The 12063-nt window shown below is 44.2% G+C and overlaps 1 protein-coding gene across 3 annotated transcripts in view; it reads left to right on the top strand.

Annotated features, from left to right (window-relative positions):
• DNAI1 (dynein axonemal intermediate chain 1) overlaps positions 1-12063 on the top strand; it is a 313811-nt gene that overhangs the window by 25163 nt on the left and 276585 nt on the right. For all 3 annotated transcript variants that reach the window (XM_050943574.1, XM_050943576.1, XM_050943575.1), the window contains exons 2-4: positions 5157-5231; positions 8870-8968; positions 10818-10898. In XM_050943574.1, coding sequence (XP_050799531.1) covers positions 5157-5231; positions 8870-8968; positions 10818-10898 — 255 coding nt within the window. The remainder of the gene's footprint in view (positions 1-5156; positions 5232-8869; positions 8969-10817; positions 10899-12063) is intronic.

Raw genomic sequence — 12063 nt, 5'->3', positions numbered from 1 at the left:
GTCAAGGGTGGATGCTTTTCTTTTTGAAAGGTCTGTGCAGCTGCGTCCTTCCCTGTGAGCCACAAGTCAGTGACGGGTTTTGAGTAAATCCTGCCCCTGTGAGCAGATCTCTGCTTTTTAGGTCACAGCAAGTGATCTACCCACTGCCGGCACCACCAGCAATAACCAGTAAGAGGTGATCTGCAGGTGGGAATAAACAGTTTACAAGCAAAATATAGGAACATAAAAAAGACAGTATTGACAGCTGTTGGCTGCTTTCTCTGTGTTCTCTCTACAATGAGCACTGAAATAAAGCAAAGGGAGGCAAGGCCACTTCTGGTTTTCTCTGCAGCAGACATCAATTTACACACAATATGGATGCCAAGTTTTAAGGCTGCACACTTACCTGATTTACACTGTGATTTCCTCAGCAAGCCAGTCTGCTGTGCTTTGCTGTCTCTCCAAGGGCTATGACCAGTGTGCTGCCAGCAGTTACAAGTTACCACCCAGTTCCTCCTAAACAAGCCCATTTATTCTTAAGGTAAAAGCATTACAGAGAAAGCATCTAAAACAATAAAAGAACCTACATGCATGCTAAAAAGCTTAGAGATCAGTCCCCCAGCTGCAACATAGGGCTCTGGTAGGTGTCAGTCCTTCAAACCCCACAACTGGGTTTTCCCTGTGGTTACAAGTTCATATCAGTCTGTAGATCAGAAATCAGAATGAAGGTCCCAAATCAGTTTAAACTTAGGCTATTTATCCAAATGTCGTTTCTTTGTCTGTCCCTGGCCCACAATGATACACAAACCATTCATACGCTTAATACAATATGAGTAAAAGAAAGGGTAACTTCCTGCAATATCTGTCTCAGCGAGGCACCATTTGAGCCAGTTGCTGTGCAAACATATAATAAAGAGATGGTCTCTTCCCCCAAAGGACTTACAATCTAAGTATAATATTATAGACAAAAGGTGGATACAGCAAACAGATGGTGGTGGGGGAACAATGGGACAACACTTCTCAACATTCTGAGCAGTGGTGACAGCACACCAGCCACTGACCCACTGTTGAGCTTTTTGTAGGCATCGTAGCAGGGAAGAATTTTAAGGAAGGATTTGAAGTGTGATGGCTTAGAAGATATTACAAGGAACTCCTCCCTGCATGAGGTACAGTGTGGGAAAAGCCTTGAGGTGCTTGGTTGGAAACATTTTAAAATGGCCAGAAAGTCTGGGATCATTTGTTGAACCGAGGTGAGGACAGCCATCTTGATACTGTCTGAAAGAGCATAGGTAGGGTGGGGATGTGCTGTGGTGCCAACACACACAAAGAACGAGGGAGAGGGAATTCAAGAAGAGGCAAAGTGCTGATAGAGTTACATTTTTCCACCCTTCCTGTTATTCCATTTTTGTTTTGAGATTTTATTTTTTCTCATGCTTCTTTGGGCCAAATTCCACTACCCTCACTCATAATAGTACTGCACCTTATTCTGTGAATAGTCTACTTGGCTTCAGTGGGACTACTCATGAGTAAGGCTACCCGAATCTGGTTCCTTGTTTTAAGAGCTTATAAATTTCCTGGAGCTCAAGGAGAGATCAAATAGAGGAGAAGCCATAAACATAGCAGACTAGGTCAGGAAGAGTATTCCAGGTGTAGGGAAACTCATAGAAAAAAGCTTGGAGGTGAGAATGGGAGAATAACACAAAGGGGCTAATGAGGGTAACTATTTTTTTAAAAGTTAAAGGCTGACATATGCAGGGTTCAATTAGCAGAAGGCCATGGGTTTCAAAGGGAGTTTGTGCTGCTATATCATCCCTAATTCCCCCAAGTGACATGTAGGATCACCCACTGTCCTGCAATCCCTTCATTACCTGGGGAATCATGACTGAGAGGGTGCAGGAAGGGGACAGTGTGTTTGCTCTAGTTTCTTTTTGCGTCTGATGAAGTCAGATTCCTGCTTTTCATTTTTAATATAGTTACAGATTTTTTCACTGATTGCGCTTTATGCTGTGTTAATTGAAATACGCCCAACTGCCAAAAACAATTACTTTCAGAGTGCCTCGTCAATGCCTTTACTGCCAGATAAATGCATTGACAGACTCATTTACAGGGGGGAATGGTAAGTAGGCTTGGTTTCCTATTTAAAGTTAGTAGTTTGATTTTGAATTGGGTCTAAATTAAATTGTGCTCTGGAAATCTGTTTTTAATGTTGTTGCTTAAGTCACATTAAATTAACGTTCAGTGTGTTTCTTTTAACATAGAATGGCGACATCAGCTACTGCTGCTGGATTGAAACAGTATAGAAGAGCAGTGTTGTCTAGAGCAGTGGTTCCCAAACTTGTTCCGCCGCTTGTGCAGGGAAAGCCCCTGGCAGGCCGGGCCGGTTTGTTTACTTGCCGTGTCCGCAGGTTCGGCCGATCGTGGCTCCCAGTGGCCGCGGTTCACTGCTCCAGGTTAATCGGAGCTGCTGGAAGCGGCAGCCAGTACGTCCCTCAGCCCACGCTGCTTCCAGCAGCTGCCATTGGCCTGGAGCAGTGAACCGTGGCCACTGGGAGCCGCGATTGGCCTCACCTGCATATGTGGCAGGTAAACAAACCAGCCAGGCCTGCCAGGGGCTTCCCCTGCACAAGTGGCAGAACAAGTTTGGGAACCACTGGTCTAATGGCTTGAGTAGAAGCCTGGGAGCCAGGATTCCTTGGTTCTTTGCTCCGCTCTGCTGCTGACTTCGGTGTGTGACCTTTGGGAAACCTCTTAACCTTTCTATGTTCTGTCCATATGTGAAGTGGATAATAACAATTCCTGTCTCACGGGATATAGTGAGACTCAGTTAATATTTAATGAATCACTGTGGGATTGGCTGGTGGAAGGTGCTGTGTGCCATGTGAGTGCACGATATTATTATTTTATTATTATTATTCATTTGTTTTATTAAAATGTTAGCTGAATTTTCTGAGGACACTTGCAAAGTTATTTTGTATCTGTAGTTATTTGAATCCTATCAGCGTTTGGCAGGCATGCTAAAAAGGAAAGTCAGACAATGGTACTTTGGGATTTTTAAAAGAACATTATCCCAGTAATTTAAAATTAAATGTAAAATATGCTGTTAAGTGACATATTATGATTGATATCTTAATCATGCCAAAGCCAGGAAACTGAAAGTTAAGGTGCCACATCAATCGTAGCTCAACCTCTTTGCACGTAATGGAGTTAAAACAATTATTTTTTTGGAATATGATTAAATTTAAAGTTGTTGAGTTATCACTGTAAATGCCTGTGACACTTTCTCAAGGTGTCCAGAACTGTAAATCAACGTATTACCCCACTGCCTCAGCATAAAAGGGATCCACTGGTGCTAAACTGAATGGCAACTCCCAATCACTCCAGTTTGTTTGCCAGCCTCACAGATTCCTCATGAGTCTACTAGTTCTAACTGCCTCTCAGGTTAACCCTTGATGTACTTCAGTTCCCAAACTCTCTGGAAGTGTCTCCCTGCAGCATCCAGCCGTTGTCACTGGATGACCACAGAAATTACCGAGTCTGCTGTCTCTGAAGAGACAATGTGCACAGCAGCTTGTTTGATTTAATCAGGAATTCACACTTTGCTTAGTATAATAGTGCTGAGATATACTTATGATAAAAGAAAGAGAAGTTTATTAACCAAAAGCTGAGATCTAAGCTATACTAAGCAAGAATAATAGAGATAGAAATGATTCCAAATAAAAAGAAAGTAGAACACGCTTTTAAGTGACTAAAACTTACCAGGCTACGATCCTTGACTAAGATGAGTTCCTTACGTAAAGTAGCCTTTCAGCATCACCCACAGGGAAGGGGATCCACCATTCAAAGATAGAAAGAGCACTGACCTCTTTGTCCCCTAAATGGTGGAAAACCAACATGTCTTTTTGTTGTTTCATGTATTCCTGAAAGATTATCGTCTTTGTCACGGGAGACAGGATGAACTCCCGGGGATCAGACTCCAGTATCTTCTCATCCTGATTTCACATTTTCTTGCTAATTTATTCCTCCTGTCTATCTTGGATGAAAATGTACTGCCCAATGTCTTCAGAATCACAATGCTCAATTTACATTAGAGACAGGAAGGTAACTGTCCTCCCTCTTGTCTGGAAGAAAACCTGTTTCTCCCTTTGCTTGGTTACAGACTTTAAAGCAGAATATCAGGGAGTATCCACAGTTCCTCATATAGTGTTAATACATATATTTCACAATGATAGTAATGACCAGTGTGTCACCAGCTTTCATTTTATATCTCCATAACATTCTTGAAAGATAAATACTATGACAGTAATTTGTTAGGTGTAGTAAGTTTTTCCGGCCTGCTGAGAGTTGCTGATACAGAGTAGTGAGCCACCAATGGGACTCTGTGTCACGACTCCTCATTTCCTGAACAAAAGGAATGCATAGATCTGCCCATATGTTATAGTTCTGAGTTGCTCTTTTCCAGAATAAACTTCCCTGAGACCTTTCTAGTGTCGGTAGCGTGTCTTATCTTGTGGCAAGGGCAAACAACACTGAAAGTTTCAGGAGAAAACCTTGGTCTAGTATAATCTGTGCCACATGTCTCATCATTTAAAATGATTTGTCTGCAGAATTCCTATTCTAGAGGCCTAACAAATATTGGAATTTTAGATATAAGAGATGGGAAAGTCATATTAAAGCCATCATGTCCATCTTCCTGCCAAACAGGATGTGTTCTGTTCCCTAGATACATTCAATATACTTTTTAAAATGGCATTTTTGGCCATTGTGGATCCTATGGCATATTTTTTGAAAGAGCAGGAATAACAGCACTGGTGACCTGGCTAAATTTCATAATTACATTCTCCAGGCTTAAATTTCTCCTTTGGTTTCAATTTTACATGGAATTGTTCAGTTTCTATCCTGTACTGTCACATAGTGTTCCTGAGTGCTGTTAAATTGCTGGTTTGTTATAGTCCTGAAGTGGCTACTTTTCAATGGGGGGTGAAATGATTCATATACAGAATTTTGAATCAGTTTATAGAATGTACTGAGACCCTTGGATGAAGATGCTATAGAAATATTAGTCATTATTGTAACAAACCTTGGTGGGCTCGTCTCTGTTCTTATTCTGCTCTGGTTATATCAGGAAAGTGATTATAAACTTCTACATTGGTTTTACATTTTGTGTGTATTTGTTTTAGGGCCAAGGTGGACAAATAGGACCAGCAGTTAAGGCGGTACAATCAAGGACTGCCAAAAGCACCTCAAAAAAACGGGTAAGAGACACAACTTTCTAAAAAAGCAGCTAAGAATCCTGTGGCACCTTATAGACTAACAGACGTTTTGGAGCATGAGCTACCCCTCTGATGCCAAACTTTCTGAGTGACTGCATTTCTCTACATCCATGAGAAGCAAAGTAGATTCCATTTCAATAATGGCCAACTTGGTATAACTGGTGACATTTAAATTTATTTAGCAATACAGGGTTGTTCTAGACTCTCATTAAGAAAGGAATTACATCAGCAAATTAGAGTATAAAATGGAAATTAAAACTAAAGCAAGAAAACTAGAATGAGCAAACGGTGAGTTACCTTGGTACATGGCATGTAGCCAACATAGCATTGCCTGGCCATGCTCAGTGGACCCCACAGTTATCATCAATCATTGCTAGGCATATGTAGATATTGTACAGTGCTTTGTACTCTTATGGTGCTGTACAAATAATAATCTTATACTGAGGCAGCAACCTCCAGAAACCATAATACTGCATGATTAGGATCTTACACTGTGATTGTATTTTGGCTTGCAATGTCAAACGGAACTGCAGTGTTTGTGTGAGTGTTCCTGTCTCACTGAAGCATTTTCATGGCTGTTTGGAGGGATGGGGCAGGATCCAAGGGTCTTATAATAATAGGAGAGATACCTATCTCCTAGAACTGGAAGAAACCCTGAGAGGTCATCAAGGGCAGCCCCCTGCCTTCACTAGCAGGACCAAGTACTGATTTTTGCCCTAGATCCCTAAGCGGCCCTCTCAAGGATTGAGCTCACAACCCTGGGTTTAAGCAGGCCAATGCTCAAACCACTGAGCTATCTCCCCTTGCTGCCTTGTGTGGCAGGCAGCATTTGTATGATCGTTATTGCAGTCACTGTGCCAGAAACCTGGCATGCATGAGAAGTTTAGATTCTGTACATGGCTTTAAGGCCATAGGTTGCATATCTCTGGACTAAGATATGTAGTTTAATAGAACTGAGACAACTGTATTTAGAAGAAAGATTGATCTATTTTAAATTCAACTCATTAGACATTCCAGTTTAAGGGGGAAAAACTGCCCCAAGCTGTTATACCCTTTAATCAATGGCTTGGTGCACTGCAAGTATAATGGTAATGAAAAGGAATTTAAATTAATCCCTACAGCAATCACTTTTCTATTAGTGATGTAACATAATAACACCATCAAGTACCCCAGTGAAAGCATCTCTCTGTGCCATGGCCATGCAGATAGGATGTTTGCTGTATTGTGGTGTAATGCCTGCTGACCTTTACCAAAAAACGGTTAACATTGCTCTGCCTAAAATATGATCCCTAAATCTTTATATCTGAAATAATTTCTAGGTGTAGCTTATGTAACAACATTTTAGAAATAACTACTGGTCCTTTACTGAGCCGCTGAGCAGTCTCAATTTAGAGCATCAATATAATATGTTCTGCATATGGCTCTCTTAGAGACTGGGTGTAATATGAGCAAGAGAACTAGAGTTGTCATTTTTTAAATTGTGAAGATTAAATGAAAAAACTGTTGCTCTTGTTTTGAAAAGGGAAAGAAAAGATCTTCAGACATGACAAGCAACTTTGACAGTAACCAAGGGCCTGACCAGGGTTCAGAAAGAACTAGATAAATTCATGGAGGATAGAATCACAGAAGATGAGGGATGGAAGGGACCTCAGGAGGTCATCTAGTCCAATCCCCTGTTCAAAGCAGGACCAACCCCAACTAAATCATCCCAGCCAGGACTTTGTCAAGCCGGGCCTTAAAAACCTCTAAGGATGGAGAATCCACCACCTCCCTAGGTAACCCATTCCAGTGCTTCACACCCTCCTAGTGAAATAGTGTTTCCTAATATCCAACCTAGACCTCCCCCACTGCAACTTGAGACCATTGCTCCTTGTTCTGTCATCTGCTACCACTGAGAACAGCCAAGCTCCATCCTCTTTGGAACCCCCCTTCATGCAGTTGAAGGCTGGTATCAAATCCACCCTCGCTCTTCTCTTCTGCAGATTAAACAAGCCCAGTTCCCTCAGCCTCTCCTCATAAGTCATGTGCCCCAGCCCCCTAATCATTTTTGTTGCCCTTCGCTGGACTCTCTCCAATTTGTCCACATCCCTTCTGTAGTGGGGTTTTTTTTTTTTCCAAAACTGGATGCAATACTCCAGATGTGGCCTCTCCAGTGCCGAATAGAGAGGAATAATCACTTCCCTCGATCTGCTGGCAATGCTTCTACTAATGCCGCCCAATATGCCGTGAGCCTTCTTGGCGACAAGGGCACACTGCTGATTCATATCCAGCTTCTCGTCCACTGTAATTCCCAGGTCCTTTTCTGCAGAACTGGGACCTTAACCAGTCATTCCCCAGCCTGTAGCAGTGCATGGCATTCTTCCATCCTAAGCGCAGGACTCTGCACTTGTCCTTGTTGAACCTCATCAGATTTCTTTTGGCCCAATCCTCCAATTTGTCTAGGTCACTCTGGACCCTATCTCTACCCTCCAGCATATCTACCTCTTCCCCCAGCTTGGTCCTTCAATGGCTATTAGCCAGGATGGGCAGGGATGGTGTCTCTAGCCTCTGTTTGCTAGAAGCTGGGAATGAGTGACTGGTGATGGATCACTTGATGATTCCTGTTCCGTTCATTCCCTCTGTGGCACCTTGTTACCCAGGGTTACCAGAACCCCCAACAGGGGCAACTGAACTATTTCACTCCAGGCAGTGAAAGGAATAAATCATCAGGAACTCAGCGATTCTGTTGGATCAAGGAGAAATGCAAGTTAGCATGCTTTTGTCTAACACTGCAGTTATTAGATTTAAGCACACACAGACATAAGCAATAGGTTTAGAACATCCCAGATATTTACCTATATTCTGAGGCAGTATTGAATAATCAATGACAGGTCAGTGCTGGCCAAACACCTTCCTGCTGGGGAGTAAATATGTCAGGAAAACGCCTCTCCCAGGATAGCTCCCAAGGACTGCTCCCAAATACACTCTGTTATCTGAACTTTTTATAACTAACTTCCGCTAAACACATAGGTCATAGTGACCCCTACTAAGGCATCGCTTTTCCTAACTTTTACTATTAGAGTCATCTAGACTCAAGGATGTCCATCCATATATCTTTTCTCACTCTCAATTGTTTACTTTTTCTTCCCCTCCTCCCATACTGATTAGCAGAACTGCCAGTAGTTATGACCTTGCTTCTGAAAGCCTGTTTCCAAATTAACCGTCCAATATGTGGTGTTCTATTTCATTAATTCGTAGTGGCTGAGTGCACATATATAATTGCAATTAGCTTGATCACATTCTGGGATATATACACCCCTCAAATCCAGGGCAACAACCTGGCATTGGCCACTGTTGGAAGACAGGATACTGGGCTAAATGGATGTTTGGTCTGACCCAGTCTGGCCACTCTTATGTTCTTATGATTCTGAGAAGTGCTGAGCACATTGTAGGTTCATTCAGTGGCAGCTATGGAAACTCAGCACCTTTCGAGGCCCACAAGGTCTATGTTAGCTAAGACTGGCCAAAGCTTCATTTAGAGAGGTCAGACTGGGATCAGCTGCTTCCCTACTTCTATCCTCTCACGCCTCTGGAACTGTCCCCATCTCAGTGCATTAATGGGTTTGTTGCTCCTGTGCTAGGATGAAGATGCATCCACTGAAGTGGGAGAGGGGGCAGATGAATGGACACTGTCAAAAACTCTACTCAAACCCCCAGACCAACTTGAGTTGACCGAAGCTGTGAGTAAAAGAATATTTGGAGTTTTCATGAGTTGTTTACACAAAAGCAGAATCCTTGCAAACACTTCACCGAGTTTTTAGTGCACTGTTTCTGCCGTTTAAAACAAAATTGCCTTCAGCAGTACGAGCTGGAGAGCATAACCTGAAGGAACATTCTGAAGCCGATAGGCTAGAAGAGAGAAAATGTCCTTGAGGAGAAGATTTCTCCTGTTCTTCCACTGGGTGGTGGAACAGGGTTTCCTCTGGTGGAACAGCCCATAAGGTCAACCAACAAGCCCTGAGCATCCCAGGGACCAGCAGGATTCTGGGGCCTTTTGTGTTGAGGGTCCTACAGCTCTGGCCTTGCTCCTGGGCAGCATGCCTCAGTCAGGAGTGAAAGTAACTTAAAGGATTTACCGGTACACCAGAGTCCTGAGATGGGGCATGGCTTCAACTGAAAGAGGTATGGCCTCAACCGGAAGAAGCGGGCCCTTGCAAGATTTAAGGGCCCTGGGGCTCCGGCTGTGGCTGGGAGCCCCAGGGCCTTTAAATCATCCTGGAGCTACCAGCTGCAGAGGCGGCTGGGAGCCCCGGGGCTCAGGGGCAAATTAAAGGCCCCGGGGCTCTGGCTGCCGCTTAGCTCCAGACCCTTTAAATTCCCACCTGAGCCCGGCTGCCAGAGCTCCGGTGGGGATTTAAAGTCCCCAGGGCTCCCCGCAATGGCAGGAGCACCGGGTGATTTAAATCCCCGCCCAAGCCCAGCTTCCAGAGCTCCGGCGGCGCTTTAAAGGGCCCAGGGCTCCCGCTGTGGCTGGAGCCCTGGGCCCTTTAAATCACTGCTGCGGAAGCCGGTCCAGTCCAGCACGGCAAACTGGCTCTTGCCGGTACGCTGTACCTTACCGTACTGGCTTACTTTCACCTCTGGCTCCAATGGAGCCACAGAGCCAGGAACATCCCTGGCCACAGTTGCCTTCAGATTCTCCGCTCAAAGGGGGATCCCTGCTGCAAAGGATGGGCCATATAAAAGTGATACAGCCTTAGGTTCTTCATACTTTGCACTGTGATCTCCATAGGGTCAACAGAAGAAAGATGTGTCGTTTCCCTGTCCCCCTACCCCAAGTCCTCCTACTCTCTATATAAATGGTGCTGTTATTACCAAGGGGCCAATGCTGCAAACACTGGCTACTGTGCTTAGTGTTTACAACTTGTTTTGGATTGGACGCACTTCAAGGCAGGATCTGTGTATGGAAAGCGCCTACCACTTTGTGGGTGGTACTACAGTCTAAATAATATCTCATAATACTGAAGAATCTAGGGGTATGCCTACACTTTGAGATGGAGGGGTAATTTCCAGCTTGAGGAGACATATCCCCATTAGCTCTGCTCATGTTAGCATGGTAAAAGTGGTGGTGGCACGGACAGCAGGAGAGGCTAGCTGCCATGCATATGTAGACATCCAAGACACTAGGCATGTAGTTGGGCGGCTAGCCTGTCCCACCACCATAGCTGCTGTAGCTATGCTCTATGATTAGCATGCAAGAATGATCAGAGCTAGCGCAGGTGTCCCCTCAAGCTGGAATTGACCCCTCCAGCTTGAAGTGTAGACTTGCTCTAAGTAATCCCTTTGAAGTGAATGGAGCTACCCATGGTAGTAAGCATTATGCCCAGTTGTGGTTGCCAGATGGGGCCCTAACTTGGCACATTCTGAACTAACTTTGCCACAGCCATTGTTCTTTTGCTGAGGTGTCCATTGCAGTTTGGACACAATGGAAATCAGCCTGAGGAACCTGGAGATCTTTTTATACTATATGTTACTGTTCCAGCTTTAAGAACGGGCTTGAATTTACGGCTCTGTTTTTCCATTCCAAAGGAATTAAAAGAGGAAGTTACACGCATCCTGACAGCCAATAATCCACATGCTCCCCAGAATATTGTCCGATACAGCTTTAAGGTAAGTGCCGAATGGTCTGTAAATCTAGGTTCTTATGGGTGCCATTTATTGATTTGTTCTTAGCTTAATTTATAACAAGGTAACTTGTATTTTAGTGTGGATTTACTTTATTTTCCATATGCTACTAGTAGTTCCTCAAGGGCTTTTGCAGAGGATAAAAGTCTATAAACATTAACATAATTGACTATGCAGAAACACAAGATGGCAGTTACTCAGCAAGTTCTGAAAGTGACTGTAATTAGTGCAGCTAACCTCAGCTGATAAATTATTTCATTCAGCGGTGGTGAGAGCAGAGAGAGGATTCTTTACAGTCAGTAGTGCATTTATAACTCAATATCTTCATAGCATGTTCCAGTCTCATGAAAATATATGAGCATTCAAAAACATGTTTTGTGCAATCAATGCCAATTCAGGGCCAAAGTGAGGAAATTAGTCAGCAGCCTGAGCTGCAGAGACCCATGGGGAAGCTCCAGGAAGGATTGTACCTTACGAAGTCCAATCCCTCCTCCCTCAGCTTTCCAGTGCAGGAGGTGCATGCACATTCTGCATCTGTGTGGAACTTCCTACTCCCTCAGCATGTTCAGCTAGCTCTGTGGGTTCTGCAAGGGGAGGGCAGAGTCATGGCCATGCCTCCTCTCCTCCCTCCTTGGGGTGGTTTGCACCCCCTGGGGCATGTGGAGGGAGCGGTCCCCGCAGTGTCCCAGCTGCAGTACTTCAATTGTCCCTAGCCCTTGAGTAGGGAGCTCAAAGGCTTGGGAAGGCACTTTGTTCTCTGGCTTCATTCCTGTGCGCCTGCGCAAGGGCCAGGGATGGTTTGGCCACATATTTACTCTATATAAGAAAATAAATTTAACTAGTGAGCGGAGAATCTGGCCCCCAGGAAGTGGCTATGGGGCCACATCTTCCTCTCCATTACACTGGCATGATTTCACTGGCTCCAGTGTTGTGGCTGTGGTGTAACAGACCCAGAGGGATGAGTTATTCATGCCTTCAGGACCTTCTCAATGACTGCAGTGGGCTCGATGTGGGGCTATAATACCTCCTCTGAAGCTGTAGTCCAGTTAGTGCAGAATAAAACTGTTTGCTTTAAGGAGCATTGTTACATTAGCACTTCGAGTCTGCAATGGCTTCTTATTGCTTCTGGGTGCCACTTAAGGTGTTGATA

This window comes from Gopherus flavomarginatus, chromosome 3, assembly GCF_025201925.1.
Source record: "Gopherus flavomarginatus isolate rGopFla2 chromosome 3, rGopFla2.mat.asm, whole genome shotgun sequence".
NCBI lineage: Eukaryota > Metazoa > Chordata > Testudines > Testudinidae > Gopherus > Gopherus flavomarginatus.
The sequence above is the reverse complement of the archived record's forward strand: the minus strand, read 5'-3'. Positions and strand labels throughout refer to the sequence as shown.